The sequence below is a fragment of the Anabrus simplex genome, chromosome 8 (assembly GCF_040414725.1).
Source record: "Anabrus simplex isolate iqAnaSimp1 chromosome 8, ASM4041472v1, whole genome shotgun sequence".
Lineage (NCBI taxonomy): Eukaryota > Metazoa > Arthropoda > Insecta > Orthoptera > Tettigoniidae > Anabrus > Anabrus simplex.
In genome coordinates this window covers 95,084,958-95,105,071 of record NC_090272.1, presented here as the reverse complement: position 1 = coordinate 95,105,071, position 20,114 = coordinate 95,084,958, and the positions used below count along the sequence as shown (strand labels likewise).

Sequence of the window (20,114 nt, the reverse complement as noted above, 5' to 3'; positions counted from 1 at the left end):
GGAATGGGAAAGGTTCAAGAGGACACTAGTAAAAACTGCAGAGGAAGTTTGTGGGAGAACTAGTGCCAGGAAAAGATGCAAGGAGACCCCATGGTGGAACGACAGAGTCAAAGCGGCAGTTAGGGAGAAGAATAAAGCTTTCAGAGTGTGGTTTCAACAGAGGACAACGGAGACAAGACAAGAATATAAGATGAAAAAGGAAGAAGCTAAAAAGGTTGTTACAGAGGAGAAGAAAAAATAGATGGAAAATTGGACAAACATGATGGAAGAGGATAGCAAAGGAAATAACAAAGTACTGTATTGATGGTCGAGAGTAAGAGGAAAGGCAAGAGGGAAGATGTTATAATGATAGACAAAAATGGAAATGAAGTGCAGGAAATGGAGAAACTCAAAGGAATGTGGAAGGAGTATTTTGAAGATTTACTAAACCCAGAAGGATGCACTGAGGAGGAAAGTAGAAGCAGGGAGGAAGTAAGAAATATGGAAGGAGAAGAAGAAAAAGACTTAACATGGGCAGAAGTGGAGCTAGTACTGGACAAGATGAAAGGAGGTAAAGCCCCAGGGTTAGATGAAGTGAGTATTGAGATGGTGAAGGCAGCAGGAGAGGTAGGGGAACAGTGGCTTTATCGTGTGTTGAAAGTAGTATGGAAGAAAAGGAAGACCCCTGAAGATTGGAAGAAGGGGGTAATCATACCCATTTTCAAGAAGGGGAATAGAAAAGAGTTTAAGAACTACGAGTATAGGGGAGTCATGTTGATATGCCACTGTGCAAAGGTGTTTGAGAAGATTCTGGAGAATAGAATCAGAATGAGGGTGGAAGAAAAGTTAAGAGAAGAGCAGTATGGTTTCAGATCAGGAAGGACAGTCCAGGAACAGTTAGATGCTTGGGTAGAGGAGGTGGAACAATATGGAATGAAATTTAATGCCCAAAAGAGTGAGATAGTGATCAGAACTAGAAAGAAGGAGAGACCTACAAGAGCGTCATTATGAATGGGGTAAGGATCTTGTGATGGGCTTCGTGGACTTTGAGAAAGTTTATGATCGTGTGTGTAGAAACAAGGTATAGGAAGCCTTACAGAGAAAAGGTGTCGAGGAACAGACCGTAGAAAGAGTGAAGGAGATGTACAATGGGAGCGTGAGTTGTGTGAAAATCGGAGGAGAGAGAACAGGCTGGTTTGAGCAAAAAGGTGGATTAAAACAAGGAAGTGCTCTGTCACCTTTGCTCTTCGTAGTAACAATGGACAAGATAATAACAAAAGTGGCAAGGAAAATTGGAGAAGGAAAAATGAAAGTGATGATGTTTACAGATGACCTGTTAGTCTGAGGAGAAAAGGAAGAGGATATCCAGGAACAATTAGACGCTTGGGTAGAGGAGGTGGAACAATATGGAATGAAATTTAATGCCCAAAAGAGCGAGATAGTGATCACATCTAGAAAGAAGGAGAGACCTACAGGAGGGATAATGCTTGGAGGGGAACAGCTGAGGAAGGTAGAGAGTTTCAAGTACTTAGGAAGTGTCACAGAGGAAAGTGGAAGAAATGATAAGGAAATAATTGGGCGTGGAAGACAAGCAGGAGCATTTCTGAAAAGTGTCAGAAGCCTGGTTTGGAGCAAGGATGTCCCTCAGAGAAGCAAAAGGGTGATATACAGGATGTACTATATACCTATTCTGATGTATGCAGCTGAGACTTGAGTAATGAGGCAGAGAGCCGTGAATAGAATACATGCAAGTGAAATGAAATTTCTGAAAAGCAGGATAGGAGTGACAAGATGGAATAAGATGAGAAATGAGAAGGTTCGAGATATAGTAAAAGAAGAGCCACTACAGAATAGGATAGAGGCATCCAGACTTAGATGGTATGGACACATGTAGAGAATGACAGAGGAAAGGATACCGAGGAGGATGCACGAAACGGAGATAACAGGTATACAGCCAAGAGGAAGACCAAGAGATAGGTGGATAAAATAAGAGGAAGAGTGTGTACAGAGAAGAGGAGAGGACTGGGCAAGAGTGATTAGGGAGAAGTTTTGGGAAGACAAGACGAGGTGGAGAGGCTTATGTTCCAAGCAGACCCGGCCAACAGCTGGAAACTGCAGATGATGATGATGATGATGATGAGGAGGAGGAGGAGGAGGAGGAGGAGGAGGAGGAGGAGGAGGAGGATTCGTCACACTAACCATACGTCACCTCGTAATCTGTAGGACTTCGGACCGAGCAGCAGTCGCTTGGTAGGCAGAAGGCCCATTGGGGCTGTAGTTTGGTTTGGTTTAGGAGTGTTTGTAAGATTATAAGTATACATATTTCATTTTTGTGATGTTTAGTCAAATTGTTAATGGTTCATTCATTCCCGGATTTTCCGTTTTCCCGTGTTGTACGTATTTTTTCCGTGGTCCTTCTAAAAACGGAGAATCGAGGTTCCACTGTAGAAAGATGTGTGATAATTACTGAGGAGTCACTCTGATCCCTCATACTATTAAGATCTTTGAAAGAATTCTTGAAACAAGGATTAAAAGGGAAGTAGAGAACACCTTACAGGTGGAACAATATACTGATGAGCGATTGAATTAGAGATAGCTGCATTTTGCTAAACATGGTGAATGTAATAATATGGGGGCTGTTCACACGGAATGAAATGGGAACCCCTAGTACATGCACTAATGTCCCTCATCGGCAAACGATACAGAAACATCATCATCATCATCATCATCATCATCATCAATGTCCCACTCCAGCCTCTTCCACTTCTTTCTGTCCTTCCACTTTCCCTGCTCCATTACTTCTGCAACATCCAATCCAGCTTCTCTAAAGTCCGAATCTGATCCATCCACCTTCTTCTCAATCTTCCAACTGGTCTCTTTCCCTTAACTTCCCTTTCCAATTCCCTTCTTGCTACCCATTCCTTGCTCATTCTTTTTAAATGTCCAAACCTTCTCAATCTTGATTTCTATACCTTCTGTACTAATGGTTCTATATTTAACTCTTCTCTGATTTTAATATTTTGAATTCTATCTCTTCTTGTTCTTAAAAATTTCATTTCTACTGCTTGGATCTTACTATCTTCTCTCTTATTAGTTACCAGTGTTTCTAGTCCATATGTTACAACTGATATGAAATACTGTTTACATAATGTTAATTTCGTTCTCTTGGGTACTTTGTCATTGCATAAAAGCTCTCTGAATTGATAATAAAATGTTGTACCTTTATTTAGCCTGTTATTCATTTCAGGGTTGATTTCATTACTTCCATTAATAATGCTATCCAGATATGTAAACTGTTCTACATTCTCTAACCGTTCTCCATCTATGTTCACTTGGCTTCTCTTTTTCTCTTTTCCACAGTGCATGACTACAGTTTCCTTTTTACTAATTACCATTCCAAACTCTCTCAGATTTTCATTCCAAACGTCCAGTCTCCTTTGTACTTCCTTTTCTCCCTTTCCCAAAATCGCATCATCTGCAAATACCAAAGCATTCACTTCATCACTATTCATACTCTGGTTTTACACATTTTATGATTTTGTATAAAATGTTTCAGAGTCATCACTCCCTACTTGTACACTGCTTTTAATCTCATGATACAACATTTTTATCTTGTTAATTAAAGATTTTGGTACATTCCTTTTTCAGCAGGAATTCCCACATGTTTTCTCTTAACTGTAACACAAGCTTTTTCCAAATCCAAAAATACGAATATGATTTCCTTGTTCCTTTCCAGATGTTTTTTCCATTATCGTCCGCACTGTAAATATAAAGTCTATTGTTGATCTATTCGGTCTAAAGCCATATTGTTCTTCCTCCAACTGTGTTTCTATTATATCCCTCAGTCTTTTGTCTATGACTTTCTCCATTATATGTGATAATAGGGTTATACCTCTATAATTTTCAAATGTCTTCCTATCTCCTTTTTTGAACAATGGTACAATGCTTCCTTGTTGCCAGTCTTCAAGTTTCCTTTCATTCTTCCATATGGCATTGAGGTCTTGGTATAGCCACTGTAGTCCACTGCTTCCTGCTGCCTTAATCATATCAGCATTGGAATTAGTCTTTTCCACTTGTTTTACCTTTGGTCATTGCTTTCACTGCCCTTTCAAGTTCCAGTCATGTTGTCGGGTTGCCTTCTTTCTATCATTTCCATTTTCTTAACACCTTCTTCCTCCGAGCAGTCATCCTCATTATAACGTATTTAAAAATATTTTGCCATCACCTTCTGAAGACCCTTTCCATCATGTACTATGGATCCATCTCCTCTCTCTAATGCCTTGATTTTTTCTTGATTTACTCTTTTTAATTTTATTACTCTGTACAATAGTTTCTGATTTCCTTGACTATCTTGCTCAATTTTGTTGGCAAATTCTCCCCAACATTTCTCTTTTTCTTCTTTGATACTCCTCTTTACTTGTAGTTTCAATCTTTTGTATTCCACATGTAACCTTTCTATTTATTCTCATCCCTCTGATATGCTTTTTGCTTTCCTTATCCATTTCTTTCTTCACCATGTTCTTTTCTTTTATTATTTTTTTATTTTGTCTGACCACCACCGTGTCTCCTTTCCCTTAACCTTTGCTTTTGTTTTCCCCACATACCTCAATTGCTGCTTCTACAAATGTCTGTCTTAAATTGTCCCACTCTTCTTCTCCACTTCGTATTTCCGTGTTTTTCAACTTCCTTTTTATCCAGTCTTGGAAAGCCATTCTTTTATCCTCCTCCTTCAATTCCGAAATCCTGATCTTCTTCAGTACAATTTTAGGGATGTTTACTTTTTACCTGCCGTTAGATAATGTCCACTGATTTGTTCACCTCCAGCACCTGCCAGGAACCCTGTACCTACAGCAAGACAATTCTCTGATGCATCACTCCTGAACTGTGGTTGACTAATTTGATGAAAAGTCCACTGACATAAGAATTCTTGCCTGGCCCTCAAGGTCACCTGACCTGAAACCTATCGAGCACATCAAGGATGCTGTCAAGAGGGATGTGCGTGCCTTGGGCCCTGCTCTGAACACACTCCATACATTATTGGAGGTTGTGCAGTGGTCATGGATCAGTATGGGTCCTTAATGCTTCTGTATCTTATAAAGCCCATGTCTCACCGCAATGCTGCTGTCATCAGGGTGAAATGAGATGCTACACGCTACTAGCTGGGTATCACTAATTCAACTGCTCATCAGTGGATATCTTCAGGAGAGGGACATCTAACAGTGGACCTGATCTTTGCCATGCAAAAAATGATCACAAAGACTGAAGTGGTGATCTTTTATAGACCTAGCAAAAGCCAATGACAGTGTCCCTAGGAAAGTTGGGAGGCTTTAAGAAATAAGATCCAGAAGATAAATTTGACTATATGTCCGAGAAAGTACAGAAGATAAAAATTTATTTTGTTCAATGTAACATGAGCCACTGAAATCCATGATACATAAGTAGCCCCTGAAGGCAGAAGTAATACTACTTCATAATCAAGAATCAGGAAGGCAATGGGAAGCCACCTCATTAATTTTTCAATAAAGCTATTATAACATTATTATTCTGTGGCATTCTTCAATTTACAAGGTCAGATTCCTTTTAACTACCCTTTCCTTACATTATTTACATTTGTGTGAGCCAGTGCTTCACGATGGATGACAACGAAATCACAAAGCTAATCAAGCAACGGGGTTATCTGAAAGGTACAATCACAAAAGTCAAAACTTCCGTCGAAAAGTACGACACTTCTCAAAACCTAACAAGAATTAGGGTCAGATATGATTTAGAAAGCAAATACGATTTAGTTCAATTGCATCTTGAGGTGGAAGATAGCACTATGAGATCATAGTGTAGATAGAGATGAAGTAGATGATATTGTGTACAGTTTGAAGGCAAAAATGTAGGTATTACTGGACGTAACACTTCATATTTTTCGCACAAAAATATCAACATCAAATTACCCGCAATTGAACTACCGACGCTTAGTGGTAACTATGAAGACTGGATGTCGTTAGAAGATATTTTCAAACTATAGGTGCCTCAAAATTCCAGTCCAGCATCCATTCAGAAATTTCACTACTTACTAGGAGCAGTTCAGTGCTCAGCTAAAGCATTAATTCAGAACCGTAGTAAGGGAACTAGAGCACGGCTGACATCCAGGTGTGCTGCTGAAATGTGTCGGTCCCAATATGCTTTCCGTTATCTTGGCAACATGGGAGAGAATGGTGATTCCTCCATAGTTACTGCATATCTTATCTTCTTTCTTGAGTATTGGTTTTATAACCCCACTTTTCCCAGTTCCAGTCCTCGGGCACTTTTTTCTGTCTCCATACACACCTACGTATTCTGTAAGTCCACAAGATTCATGCTGATCCTGCAGCCTTGATCATTTCTATGACTACTTCATCTATTCCCATCTTCATATTTTTAACTGCCCATTCCACCTCTGTCTTCTTCTTCTTGTTTCGTATAGGCCAGCTAAGGACCACGACATTCAACTATTGCATTTTGGAATGGGCTTTGATGTTTGCCCAGTAGTTGCGCATCCTCAGGCTGTGTTGCTCCTTCCTCTCCTTTGTCCAAAGGGCGCCAGTCTTCTTTGTTGATAATCTGTCCTGGAACTTCTTATGTTTAAGCATCTTCCTGAGTGCTGTACGATCCTTTAAGATTCCTTCTGTTATTCCCAGTTCCTGTAGATCTTTATTCACTTCCATCAACCATGGTGACTTGGTCTTCCTATTTTGCCAGTAGCTGAGAATCTGGTTGGTCAACCTGGTAGGATGCATCCTGTAGACGTGCCCATAGAATGCTAGGCGTCTCTTCCTTGCTACATTCGTTATTCTTTCACAGTACTTGTAGAGCTCTTGGTTAGGCCGTCTTTTATAACTGTCCCCTTCCTTGACTGGCCCCAGTATCTTCCTCATTATTTTTCTTTCCTGGATTTCAAGTTTTTCCATGAGTCCCTTCCTGTTGAATGTTAGACATTCTGAAGCATATAAGGCTTCAGGGCGGATGACTGTCTGGTAGTGCTTCATCTTAGTATTACGAGAGAGACACTTTTTATTATACGTATTCTTGGTCAGTTGGTAGGCCATTTCAAGCCTGTTAACTCGAGTTGACAAAGCTGTTCCTTCAGAGAGATTGGATTCCAACCATTCTCCCAAGTACTTAAACCTATTGGTTTTCCTGATCTCTCCGTGTTCCAGATGCAACGTACAAGGAGATTCACCGATGTTCGTGATGAATTGTGTTTTTTCGAGAGACACATGTAGCCCAACCTTTGCTGCTTGTTGTCTGAGAACATTTAGTTGTTTCACTGAAATTTCTATTGAATTAGATATCAGGGCCAGATCATCGGCATACGCCAGACAGTCAACATTGAGCTCATTGCGCTTATGTCCCAAATAAATGCCACTTGGAATCTCCATTCTAGCTAACTCCTTTCGCCACTCTCTTATTACTTTCTCCAAGGCACAGTTAAAGAGGAGAGGGGACAGACCATCTCCCTGTCTCACTCCTGATTTAATTTCAAAACTTTCTGATATGACTCCTCTGAACTTTACTCGTGACCTGGTGTTGCTTAAAGTCTGTTTGATTAGGTTATGGGTCTTCTCATCAAGTCCTAGTTCCTGCAAAATCTTCATAAGAGTAGGTCTGTCTACCGAGTCATACGCCTTTGTAAAGTTGACGAAAATGACAACGTATTTCTTACCGGCCATTTTTGCTTGATGTAATACTGATTGCAGATTGAGTATCTGTTCTGTACAAGAGCGTCCTTTTCTAAATCCTGCCTGGTACTCTCCTAATTGTGGGTCTAGTTGAGGTTCGGCTCTATTTAATAAGGCTTTAGAGAAAATTTTGTATGTGACTGGTACCAATGAGATTCCTCGATAATTATTGATGTCAGTCAAGTCTCCTTTCTTGTGCAAGGGATGAATCAGTGCAGTGGTCCAGTCACTAGGTAATGTTTCGGTCTCCCAGATGTTTTGTAGAATTTCTGTCAGCTTGCTTACAGTCTTGTCTCCAGCCTGCTTCCATAGTTCGGCTACTATCGAATCTTCTCCGGATGCTTTGTTGTTTTTCAGAGACTGGATGATTTGTATTACTTCTTCTTTGGATGGTGGTTGCGAGTTTGGTTGCTTGATGTTGTCTTGGTAAACAAAAAAGGTATCAGGTGATTCACAATTAAGGAGATCCTCGAAGTACTTGGCGAGAAGGTGGCAATTGTCAGTGTCATTATAGGCTATCTTCCCATCTGGTCCACGGAAATGGAGACTGGGTGGACTGTAGTGACTAACGTTCCGTTTAAAGCCTCTGTAAAAGTTTCTGGTATTGTTCTTCTTGAAGTCATCATCCAACTGTGTCAATTGGTCTTTTGTGAATTGCCGTTTCACTTGTCTGATGATATTGGCAGTTATCTTCCGTTGCTCTATGAACTTCTGTCTGTTTTCTTGTGTCTTCTGTGAGTTCCACTTTAACCAGGCCATCTGCCTCTGCATTACCGCTTCTTCACATCTAGCTGTCCACCAGGCATGCTTCTTCTGTTTTAGTAATGGCGCAGTCTCTGTTGCTACTTTTACTAGATTTTTCCTCAATTCATCCCAATCTCTGCATTCTATTCTTTCCAATTTCTCTGTAAACTGTTTGCAAGTTGCAAGTTTTTCTAAATCAAACTTAGTAAGTTTAACTGACTTGGTTCTTTTAGTGTTCCTAGGTAGAAATTTCAGCTTTATTTTGGAGAGGTAGTGGTCGGAGTCCAAATTCGCTCCTCTTAACACTCTTACATTCTGGATCTCTCTATGGGCTTTCCTTGCAATGGCAACATGATCTATCTGAAATTCCCCTAAGAGGTTGTTGGGTGACGTCCAGGTCTTCTGTTACCTCTGTCATTGTAAATGTCTGAGTCCTCCTCTGTTCTTCTATTCCTGCTGCCTGGACACCTTCTCCACATGTCATGTTTTTCATGTTCAGCAGTTCACTGAAATATTCTATCTGTTCATTATCTGGTTTTGTCAGTATAACTTCTTTATTCTTCACAAATCTTGCGTTCACCATTTCATTCCAAATTATTTTTTTCCCACAGTTCAAATCTTCCTTTAATTTCTGGGTGAATGTTTACCAACTTTTCTTCTTTTCTTTGGCTACTACTTTTTTGAAAACTCCTTTTGCTTCCATGTATCTGGCTCTACTCTCGTCACTCTTTTGTGTTTTCCATTCTTTCAAAGTTTTCTTCTTATCATTTACTTTACCTTTCACTCTATCATTCCACCATGTTCTCTCCTTATCACTTACCTTTCCTGATATTCTGCCACAGGTTTTCTCTGCACATCTTACAAATGAATGCACTCTTAAAATTATTCCATTCCTGAACCTCCTTTTCCTTCAATCTCCAGACCCTAATCTTTCTTTATCTTTTTCGTCGTCGTTTTGTGAACTTGCCTACTTTCATCTTTGCTATCACTGCTCTATGGTAACCCCCACCCCCAAAGGCTTTCTCAGGCATAGCTGTAACATCAATCCGATGTCTTTTTCCCAGTAATATGTAATCAATGTTTTCGTCTGTCTTCCTATCCATACCTGTAATCTTCTGGCTATTTTTCTTCCTGAACCATGTATTTTCTATTATTGGTTCTCGGGCAGAAGTCCACTAGCATATCCCCTTCCTGTTTCTTGTTGCCATATTCATATGACCCCAGAATCTCTTCTCGTCCCAGTCTCTCTCTTCCTACTTGTGTGTTCAGATCTCCCATTATAATTACTTCCTTGTCTTCTATGTATTTCTTCACTTCTTCAAGTAATTGCTCTGTATTCTCTTTTTTATTTCCAGTTTGTGGAGCTCTTACTTGGAACAGATCTCGTGTTCCTATCTGAAACTGTATCCTTCCTATGAACATTCTGTCATTGATCTTCTTCACCTCCTCCACATATTCCTGGACATCCTTTCTGATGATCATTCCTGCTCCATTTACTGCATCCTGTCCTCCACTATAAAACACCCTGTACACTTCCTTCAGTTTTCTTTCCCCTCTTCTTCTCTATTTTATTTCACTAAGACCTAGAATGACAATGTCTTTCTCTTTCATGAACTCTATCAGCTATTCAGTCGTGTCTGTCAGGATTAGGACGTTGACTGTCCCGATTTGGATATACTGTGATACTAGCCGCCCAATTCTCACAGCTCACCTAGTACCTGAAGAAACCTGCACGTCACCTGCTCGGGATGCCATAGCATTTTCCGAGGACGCACAATGTTTGCGCTCATTTTTAGGCTAATATTATGATGGGTTCACCACTCTCAGAGGCACTTTAGAGCTGCTGCCAACAAGTGATGAGGCCATTCAGACCCAGACTAAGATAGCTGAAGATGATCAAGAATAGTATAATTGGAAGAAATCTCTCCTGGAACACAGTTATGAAGGAACAATGGTTATTGCATAGAGGAAGATGGAAAGGTGCCATAAACACCCCAACCCGGCGGATGATGGGCGAGGGAAATGGATAATGATCATCATCATTACTCAGTCATAATCTCAGTATTTTTTATATTTGGAGATTTGTTGGGATGAGATGCACAAAATTCTGTGATATTATTGATAGTGCTAATACTTTTTCCTGTATAAAAAGGAGCTAGAGACTTGCTGAGAAGGAGTGTCAAATAATGGCTCTTCTTTTCATCTGCCTTTACTGTGCACGGGTGAATGAGTAGGCTGCTTATCCAAGGAGTAATTCAGAGCTGCTCAGGTAAAGAATCAAGAATCTTTATTTGCCATTGACCATATACTATGAAATAGGCTTCGTCAACTGATAATAATTTAGTACTTAATAATACTAATGCTAAATGAACATACACTTTTTATTAAGACTTAATACTAACATTATGCATTTCTAAGAATTCAGAGGTACAGTATTATAAAATGGATTTTCTATTAACCAATCATACATTTTTCTTTTAAAATTACTTAAAGGAGTGGAATGTGCAGAATGTGGTAATTTCTTCTTCTTCTTCTTCTTCTTCTTCTTCTTCTTCTTCTTCTTCTTCTTTTATGACCACATAGGATCACTTTAGTCAGTCCGTCGTTCAGGTCTCTTTGAAGGGATTGTTCGGGCTTTGCGGTCCTCCCAGTACTTCTTCAGACGCTCCGATCTTCGTGCCCTTTCCTCAGTTGAAAATGTGCGTGTTGTTGGTTTGTTTTGTGTAAGGGTAAAGCGGAGGTTTGTATTCTTGAGTTTTGTATTCAATTTTATCTTATTTTTGGTGTCTTCTGTTGTAAGGCCTATTTCCTTCAGATCCTCTCTTACTTCTCTGATCCATTTACATCCTGTTGTGGTATTTTTTGAGACGAGATTGTGTTGTACTAGTTGTTTCAGAAGTCTCGAGTCCTGCATCCTCATGATATGTCCAAAGAATCCCAGTCTCCTCTTACGCATAGTATCTGTAATGGGTTCTAGCTCTTTGTACACGACTTTGTTAGGTATTAACCGCCACTGTCCATCTTTCTGATATTTTTTGTTGATACAGGTTCTTCCAATCCTCCTTTCAATTTTCTGAAGTCTGTCAGTCTTTGATTGTTTATTCAGGTAAAAGAGTGTTTCTGCTGCATATGTAGCTTCCGGTTTTATAACTGTGTTGTAGTGTTTTATTTTTGTATTTATTGATAGACATTTCTTTTTGTAGATATCCCATGTTAATTTTTGTGCTTTAGCTAATCTATTTGTTCTTACTTGGATTGAGATTTTTTCATTTAAGTTATGTGTTATTACTTCTCCAAGATATTTAAACTGAGTTACTATTTTGATTTTATTACCATTTATGGTGACTTCTTTTAGCTGTGTTGGTTTTTGGGGCATAATTTCTGTTTTTTCAAATGATATTTTGAGGCCAATTTTATTTGCAATGTTTTGAAGTTCTGATATCTGGGTTTTTGCTTCTTTTATGTCCACTGCTAGTAATGCTAAATCGTCAGCAAAACCCAGGCAATTTGTTTTGATTTTTCGGCCAATCTTTATTTTGGGGGGACATTTTCTAAACCATTCCCTCATTACCATTTCTAGAGCACAGTTAAATAATAGTGGTGAGAGCCCATCTCCCTGCCGTAGTCCAGTTTTTATTATTAATTTTATTATTTTTATTTTTATTAATTTTATTATTAATTTATTAAATAATCTTAAACAACTGATTTTATTTGAGTGAGCAGTTTTTGACAGCCTGTGAATTGGGATGTCAATGTCTGCTTTGCCCTGAGTATCATGAAGGTGAATGTTTTCCCTAGTACTGAATTCATTTATGTTGTTTCTATCATATGTCAAAGATTTATAAATATACAGATTTATAATTGTCAGTATTTTAAGCTTAACGAAGAGACGTTGACAATGGTCAATTGCACCAGCCCTACACATTGTTCAGACAACCTTTTTCCGTATTAGAAGAATATTATATACATAAGAAGAATGCCCCCATAATAGCAGTCCATAAGTAATGTGTGACTGGAAGAGACCAAAATATACCATCCTTAGGTAGTCACTGCTAACTAAATCCCTCAATTTCCATATCAGATAGGCCACTCGTGATATTTTTTTTACAAACATGATCAATGTGTGTTTCCCAGTTCAATTTGGCAGCAATATGAAAATCCAAAAGTTTGGCATTGGTGTTGTTTCAGTGATAGTGATAATTCAGTTCACTTAACCACTTCAATTGAACTATGGTACAGAAAAAACAAGCACCCAATGCATCAACATGGAAAGCATGAAAAGACTGAAAGCTTTGCAGTAAAATAATGAGGTGTCAGGCAGTCAAAGCGCACTTCACATTTCAGTGTTGCTAGCTCTGAATACAATACTGACTGAGTGTTACTGAGTGAGGACTGGGGAGATGAGCACTAAACAAAACGTGTGTGGATAGTAACGAGAGAGCAGGTTAATGGTCAGGGAACTGGATTGAAGTTATGGATTTCAATGTTGGTTTCAAGAATAATTTGTCATTAAAGAGTAGGTTCAATAAACAAGAAAAGTTTTTGTGACAAAATAGAAAATGAAACAAGAGAAAAATACCATACCAACTGCAACAAAGATGAAACTTGAGCTCCTAGGGCTTGAAGAACACGACCCACATACTGCATACACACCACGTGCCAGGATGCCAATCGATCAGAGATATTTGGATCCTGAGAAAATATATAATAGATTTAGATTTTGAAATATTTAATTTCAATTGATTCAGTGTCTTTGACATAAGTTAAAAATAAATATGAAATAGACAAATAGAAATGGAAAATTTTAAATGAATAGCTAATATTTTTGTGACAGAAGCACATTTTAAACCCCACAGTGATATTCCAAATACTCTGGAACAAGAAATACATCTATGGTACTCAGTATAAAACTAACAGGTAAGTTCATTATGTCTGGCTTGAATCTCAACTTGCTGTTCTCAAAGAAAATTAGAATGCTAAGTAAGAGTCAATGAATTTTTTTTTTTTTTTTTTAATTTGCAGTAGTACACCCATGTGCATATCCAGTTCTTGCATACAGTGCCATATATTTGGCCTCTAACAAGAGATAGTTACATACACTGAAATTGTACTAGAGAAGAATGGGAAGATATTTGCCAGGAATTTCTCAGGAGGACCATCTGTAAAACACTTGAGTAAATGATGCTGGACCAAGCTCGATAGCTGTAGTCGCTTAAGTGCGGCCAGTATCCAGTAATCGGGAGATAGTGGGTTCGAATCCCAGTGTCGGCAGCCCTGAAGATGGTTTTCCGTGGTTTCCCATTTTCACACCAGGCAAATGCTGGGGCTGTACCTTAATTAAGGCCATGGACGCTTCCTTCCCACTCCTAGCCCCTTCCTATCCCATCGCCGCCACAAGACCTATCTGTGTCGGTGTGACGTAAAGAAGAGAAAAAAACAATGCTGGAAGAGAAATCAGGGCACAAAACATGCAATGAGCAGGTCATATAGTGAGAATTGATCCCATAAGTAGACAAAGATGGCAAATAATTGATACCCCAGAGATGGATAGTGAGGTAGGTGTCAGAAGTCCTGAAGCTGGTCTTGGATTCAATTTGGGAGGAAGATAAGGATTTATATTGAAACGGTAACACCCTACGAGCATTCACGTTTCATTCTTTTATTAAGAGAAGCTCGCTAACACCCGGCCGTAAGCATTTAAAACTTGCGCCGAGCGCACAGGCATAATGGGAACTGCGAGCAAGTTCGCGACGTTCCAGAACACCGGCCAAGGACAAGCGACGTCACGCAGAAGGTTCCTTCGTGTTCCATTGCTGCATGAACGAAATATAAGCGAGTCGCCAGCCTGGGGTAAGGCAGAATGTAAGCAGAGAGCCTGCAGTAAAGCAGAAAGAGAGTGTGCGGTATGCGACGGCAGTGTGCTGAAGGCAGAGAGTGGAGTGAGTCGGCAGTAAGCCGTGAGTCAGCGAGTGTGTGCAAGTAAGCACGTCGCGACATAATTCGTCTCTCGGTCCGGCTGTATATTTGAATTCGTTTAAAGACTGTGTTCTCGCCAGCTTGAATTCATTTAAAGACTGTGTTCTCACATAAACTGTGCCAGCTTTGAATTCGTTTAAAACTGTGTTCTTGCATTAATTGTGTCAGCTTTGAATTCGTTTAAAGACTGTGTTCTCGCCAGCTTGAATTCATTTAAAGACTGTGTTCTCACATAAACTGTGCCAGCTTTGAATTCGTTTAAAAACTGTGTTCTTGCATTAATTGTGTCAGCTTTGAATTCGTTTAAAGACGGTGTTCTCGCCAGCTTGAATTCATTTAAAGACTGTGTTCTCACATAAACTGTGCCAGCTTTGAATTCGTTTAAAAACTGTGTTCTTGCATTAATTGTGTCAGCTTTGAATTCGTTTAAAGACTGTGTTCTCGCCAGCTTGAATTCATTTAAAGACTGTGTTCTCACATAAACTGTGCCAGCTTTGAATTCGTTTAAAAACTGTGTTCTTGCATTAATTGTGTCAGCTTTGAATTCGTTTAAAGACTGTGTTCTCGCCAGCTTGAATTCATTTAAAGACTGTGTTCTCACATAAACTGTGCCAGCTTTGAATTCGTTTAAAAACTGTGTTCTTGCATTAATTGTGTCAGCTTTGAATTCGTTTAAAGACTGTGTTCTCGCCAGCTTGAATTCATTTAAAGACTGTGTTCTCACATAAACTGTGCCAGCTTTGAATTCGTTTAAAACTGTGTTCTTGCATTAATTGTGTCAGCCTTGAATTCGTTTAAAGACTGTGTTCTCGCCAGCTTGAATTCATTTAAAGACTGTGTTCTCACATAAACTGTGCCAGCTTTGAATTCGTTTAAAACTGTGTTCTTGCATTAATTGTGTCAGCTTTGAATTCGTTTAAAGACTGTGTTCTCGCCAGCTTGAATTCATTTAAAGACTGTGTTCTCACATAAACTGTGCCAGCTTTGAATTCGTTTAAAACTGTGTTCTTGCATTAATTGTGTCAGCTTTGAATTCGTTTAAAGACTGTGTTCTCGCCAGCTTGAATTCATTTAAAGACTGTGTTCTCACATAAACTGTGCCAGCTTTGAATTCGTTTAAAACTGTGTTCTTGCATTAATTGTGTCAGCTTTGAATTCGTTTAAAGACTGTGTTCTCGCCAGCTTGAATTCATTTAAAGACTGTGTTCTCACATAAACTGTGCCAGCTTTGAATTCGTTTAAAACTGTGTTCTTGCATTAATTGTGTCTATCCGTTGAACTGTGTTGCATTATGATCTTAAGTGCCAGTGATAATCTGAAAATCACGACGTACTGGAACTTGGACTGTCATTTATTTCAACAAATGTATTATGCTGGTGGAGTACAGTGCAGAGACTGTACTCGATTTTCTTTATGAAGTGCTTTATCACCGCACCTCGGAAGGTCCTAGATTGTTTCATTTGCGTATTATTCCAAATACGAACTGTGACTCTAACTTTATCCTTGCTGCTGTGGGAACTATTTCGGCGTGCTTCGCCATAGGGAAGTGTCACACCAGTACCCCATGACGTCAAATGTGGAAGCTCCACATTTCCCCGTTCCTGCCTCTGGTTCGAGTCATCAACACTAATACAAACACCAACGACGGAAGACAACGCCGACGCCGACCGCAAGACGATGCAGCCGCCGCGGGACAACGTCCTCTTCACGCCCTCAGGGACAAATCTACAATTCAGCTATAAAAGGTGACATAATTATTTGCCTATTTATTGAATAAACTGAAGGATCCACTTAATCATGAATTTTTCTTTCACTACCCTTCTCTCTTACTCTCTTAGCATGGGCCGTACACGCCTTGTCGTTCCTCATGCTCTCCGATATACTGAAGTACGGGCGTTCCTGTTACAATATGTATTTATATAATTAGGCATACTTACCAAAATATCTCTTAGGCTTACATGCAATAATATTCTTTGATTCAAAAGCTTATGAAAAGTCTAAAATATTATTTTGTAGTCTAAATATTTTTGGACACACTTCATTCATATTTGTTCAGAGCCCTTAAATTCTTCATTACTGTTTTAGGTTGCCATCAATATCAAGAAGATAAATGACCTAAATGCCCTAAAACCCTACCTTGTGGGATACGAACAGTACTGACAGCATTTTATTTCGGCTTGCTACAGAGAGAGCATGTGCTGTGTAGTCTGTTTATAAGAATTAATTAGCTCCTGTCATGATGAGTAGGCATAGCCGATTTCATCCTTTTAATTATCTTTGTACTAACAATGTAGTCAAAACTAATCACAAATATTTTCTTTTTCCATGAAAATAGGTTTTACAACAAACTCCTAAATTTCTCTAGAACAATGCCATTTGCACCAATCGTTCATTGCAGAAACCAGTTAAGTGGAAAACATCTTTTGTTTTCTTACAGCAAAGATAAAAAGCACAAAATAATTCTCCCTAGGTAAAAATGATTAAAAGTCGCACAGCCGTGAGCTTGCATTCAGGAGATAAGGGGTTTAAACCCCAATGTCGGCAGCCCTGAAGATGGTTTTCCGTGGTTTCCCCTTTTCACACCAGGCAAATTCTAGGCTGTACCTTAAATAAGGCCACGGCCGCTTTCATCGTACTCCTATCCCTTTCCTATCCCATCATCGCCATAAGACCTATATGTACTGGTGCGACATAATGCAAATTGTAAAGAAAAAATTAAAGTATACACTACTTTCAGCAAAAAAAATACTAAAACCACTACCAAAACATTTAGTCTGATGCTAGACAACTTGTTTTGTTGTCCCAAAATTTGCAAATTTGGCACTTGACTGCTTTCTGAAATAAACGATTCAATTAATAAAGGAAATGTATGAACTGAAGTATTCTGCAGCGTATACTAAGAGTGACTTTGTGCCAACAATACTAACATGAACTTTGGTGATGTTAACAGGTGTCGGGGAAAAATAATGTGTGGTAAAGACTTCAATCTAAGTTGGTTAGAACTAACTGTCATTGGTTGCGGTGCACATACCATGCACAATTGTTCGCAAACAGCTCTTGATTATCTTCCCTACAATACTGAAAGTTTTGTGATGAAATTGTGCACGTTTTTGGGCTGGAGGTCTATCTGGAATTAGCGTAAGCAATTTTGCGTCAACAAAAACCAACACTGTAACAGGGCAACCAGTGTATGTCATTTGGATGGAAGAACAATGCCATTTTGGTGTATGGAAAGGCATGGGTATTTGGAAGGTGTTGATGTTGGACTTATAAGACCTATAAAGAAAGGCTGTAAACAAAGCAACAGCGAATAATTTTAATGGGAAAACATTAAAATTCTGAACACTGTGGAAGAGAAAATTATTTATTTATTTATTTATTGATTTACCAGAACTCTTTATCTCCGTTTGGGTGGAGTGAAATAATAAATTCATTATCTGTGCCCCCTGCATAGCAAACAACTAAAGAATCTGTACTCATTCTCTTGTCTTATAAGCTCATGCAGAGGAGCTGAAATCATTATAAGATTTAGTTGGCGTTGAATATGGTAGACTTGTGGAACATGGGAATACCTGCTTTTTGTCATTAGGACCTGTTCTGAAATGCATCTTACAACTTTTCACTGGACTCTTGTCCTACTTTTTTCTGGAGGAAAAGCCTGCCATTAACTTGGAAAAAATATTTAGTGATCCCTGATTGGAGCTGTACCTACTGTTTGTGATTGGTCAAATTCAAGTGTTTCAAGAAACAATAAAAATGATACAGAAAAATGATATGTCAGCAACAAAAATTTCATTTCATATTTTGACAGTAAAGAAAAAGTTAAAAGGAAGGCAAAAACAATAACTTGTCACTACATAGGTTACAAACCTCTTGAACTCTCTGGAATATTCTGGTAACATTAAAAGAGAAGAATTTCTTGATGTGGTTGACACTTCCTGTAACTAGCTTGGAATACTAACAAACAGGAAACTAGCTATGGCAGAGCCGGTAAATTTCAGAGGGTTCCTCTCCAGGTTATACCTAGTTGGTCTGAAATTCAAACCAGCATTTCCACTATTCCTAATAAATTAGTGAAAGCCTAACATCCTTTTAGAAGACAAAGCACGACTATTTCATCAGCGGCAATGTGCAAAAGAAATCATAACACCCATTTAAAAAGACAAAGACTGGAAAGAAAAAGTGGTTTGTATGGCACACAGATGGGTGCAAGATTTTAATAAGTTAGAAGAGTAACAAATGGAGTACGACATCCTTCTCAAAGCTGTGGAAATAGTATTCTGCTTGGCTGGTTCATCTAGCCCTGTGGAACGTATAATGAACATGTGAACAGATGAAAAATCTTGCTCGAGTGTCCAACAATGAATTCTACCCTGTTGATACAAGTGAATTAAAAAGAATGTGGGGCTTTTATGATAAAGAATAAAGCTGTTCTCACAATAATTGATTTTTCTGGTAAATACTTCTGGCATTTGAGACAGTTTTCAACAGTATGAAGGCTGGATCAGGAGAGGGTAGAAATATTATTGTATGTAAGTTATCTGAGATTTTACTATTAATTAATACAATCTATAAGTTCATATATTTTCTCTTATTCTTAAAATGTGTTGGTTCCTTATTAATAATAATAATAATTAAAAAATCCTAGAACATACTTTTGTGGGAGGGTGGGGGGAAACTGACTTGCTTGGGATGTCCTGTTTTCAGCTCAAAATATTATGGCCAGCCTATACATACAGTACAAGCCATCATTTTGTAAAAATTATTCCATCTCTCTCAACAGATACACAATACAAAATAATACATATATATAAATCTAAGAAAATAATAAGCATATAAAATTATTTAAGTCCAATATAATCTGAAGATTTTTGCATAAGGAATTTGAAGATATCTGTTGGATAATATATAGATTCAAAGTTCAAGATGGTGGTGAGTGAATGTCTCAGTGTGGGTATCCTCTGTGCTACTCTAGTAATATGGGTGGTTAATCAAGGATTTGCTGTCTCGAATTGTGTTGGAATTTTTTCCGAGGAATTTAGTGGTGATGTGGAGTATAGTGAGTTGGCGATCTGTGACGATATAATGGTGAAATCAATGAGATTGTGTTTGTGTGCCACGTGGTCGGGCTGTGACAAGCTTACGCACACTACGGGGCTGGCTTCTTCAACTGCTACGAGTGATCCGCCTGCAGGTACGCAATGGAACGTGGAAACTTCCCTCATCCTCTCACAGGCAGGAGACTGGTTACCTTCGGATCATAAGTTTTATTTTCCTTCCTTACCGACGGCTAACCTGTCTTGTTTTCTTACGGTCCCAACATCGACCCACGATTCGTTGAAATTACGCTGTCATGCGCTGTTCCCCGTTAAGTTTCTTACTAACACTGTTACTCCTGTCTGGTGATGTGCAAATTAACCCTGGGCCGACAACGAATAATGAGTTCTCTGTGTACTGTCAAAATATCTGTTCCATAAAAAATAAGATTACAGACTGTGAACTTCATGTTCAAGAATTAGCTGCTTTTGATGTTATTGCCTTAAGTGAAACTTTGTTGACGGATTTTGTGTTAGACTCTGAAATCCCACTCTCTAAAGAGTTTTCCTTATTCAGGGCCGATCGTAGAACTGAATCCCGGGGAGGGGGTGTTTTAATCGCTGTCAAATCTAAATGGCATGCGACCCTATGCTATGACCTGATGAATGA

General features: G+C 38.9%; 1 protein-coding gene across 1 annotated transcript in view; it reads right to left on the bottom strand.

Moving 5' to 3' along the window:
* LOC136878843 (protein Njmu-R1) overlaps window positions 1-20,114 on the bottom strand; it is a 101,522-nt gene that overhangs the window by 22,106 nt on the left and 59,302 nt on the right. Inside the window, exon 5 of the mRNA XM_067152371.2 lies at window positions 13,017-13,124. Coding sequence (XP_067008472.2) covers window positions 13,017-13,124 — 108 coding nt within the window. The remainder of the gene's footprint in view (window positions 1-13,016; window positions 13,125-20,114) is intronic.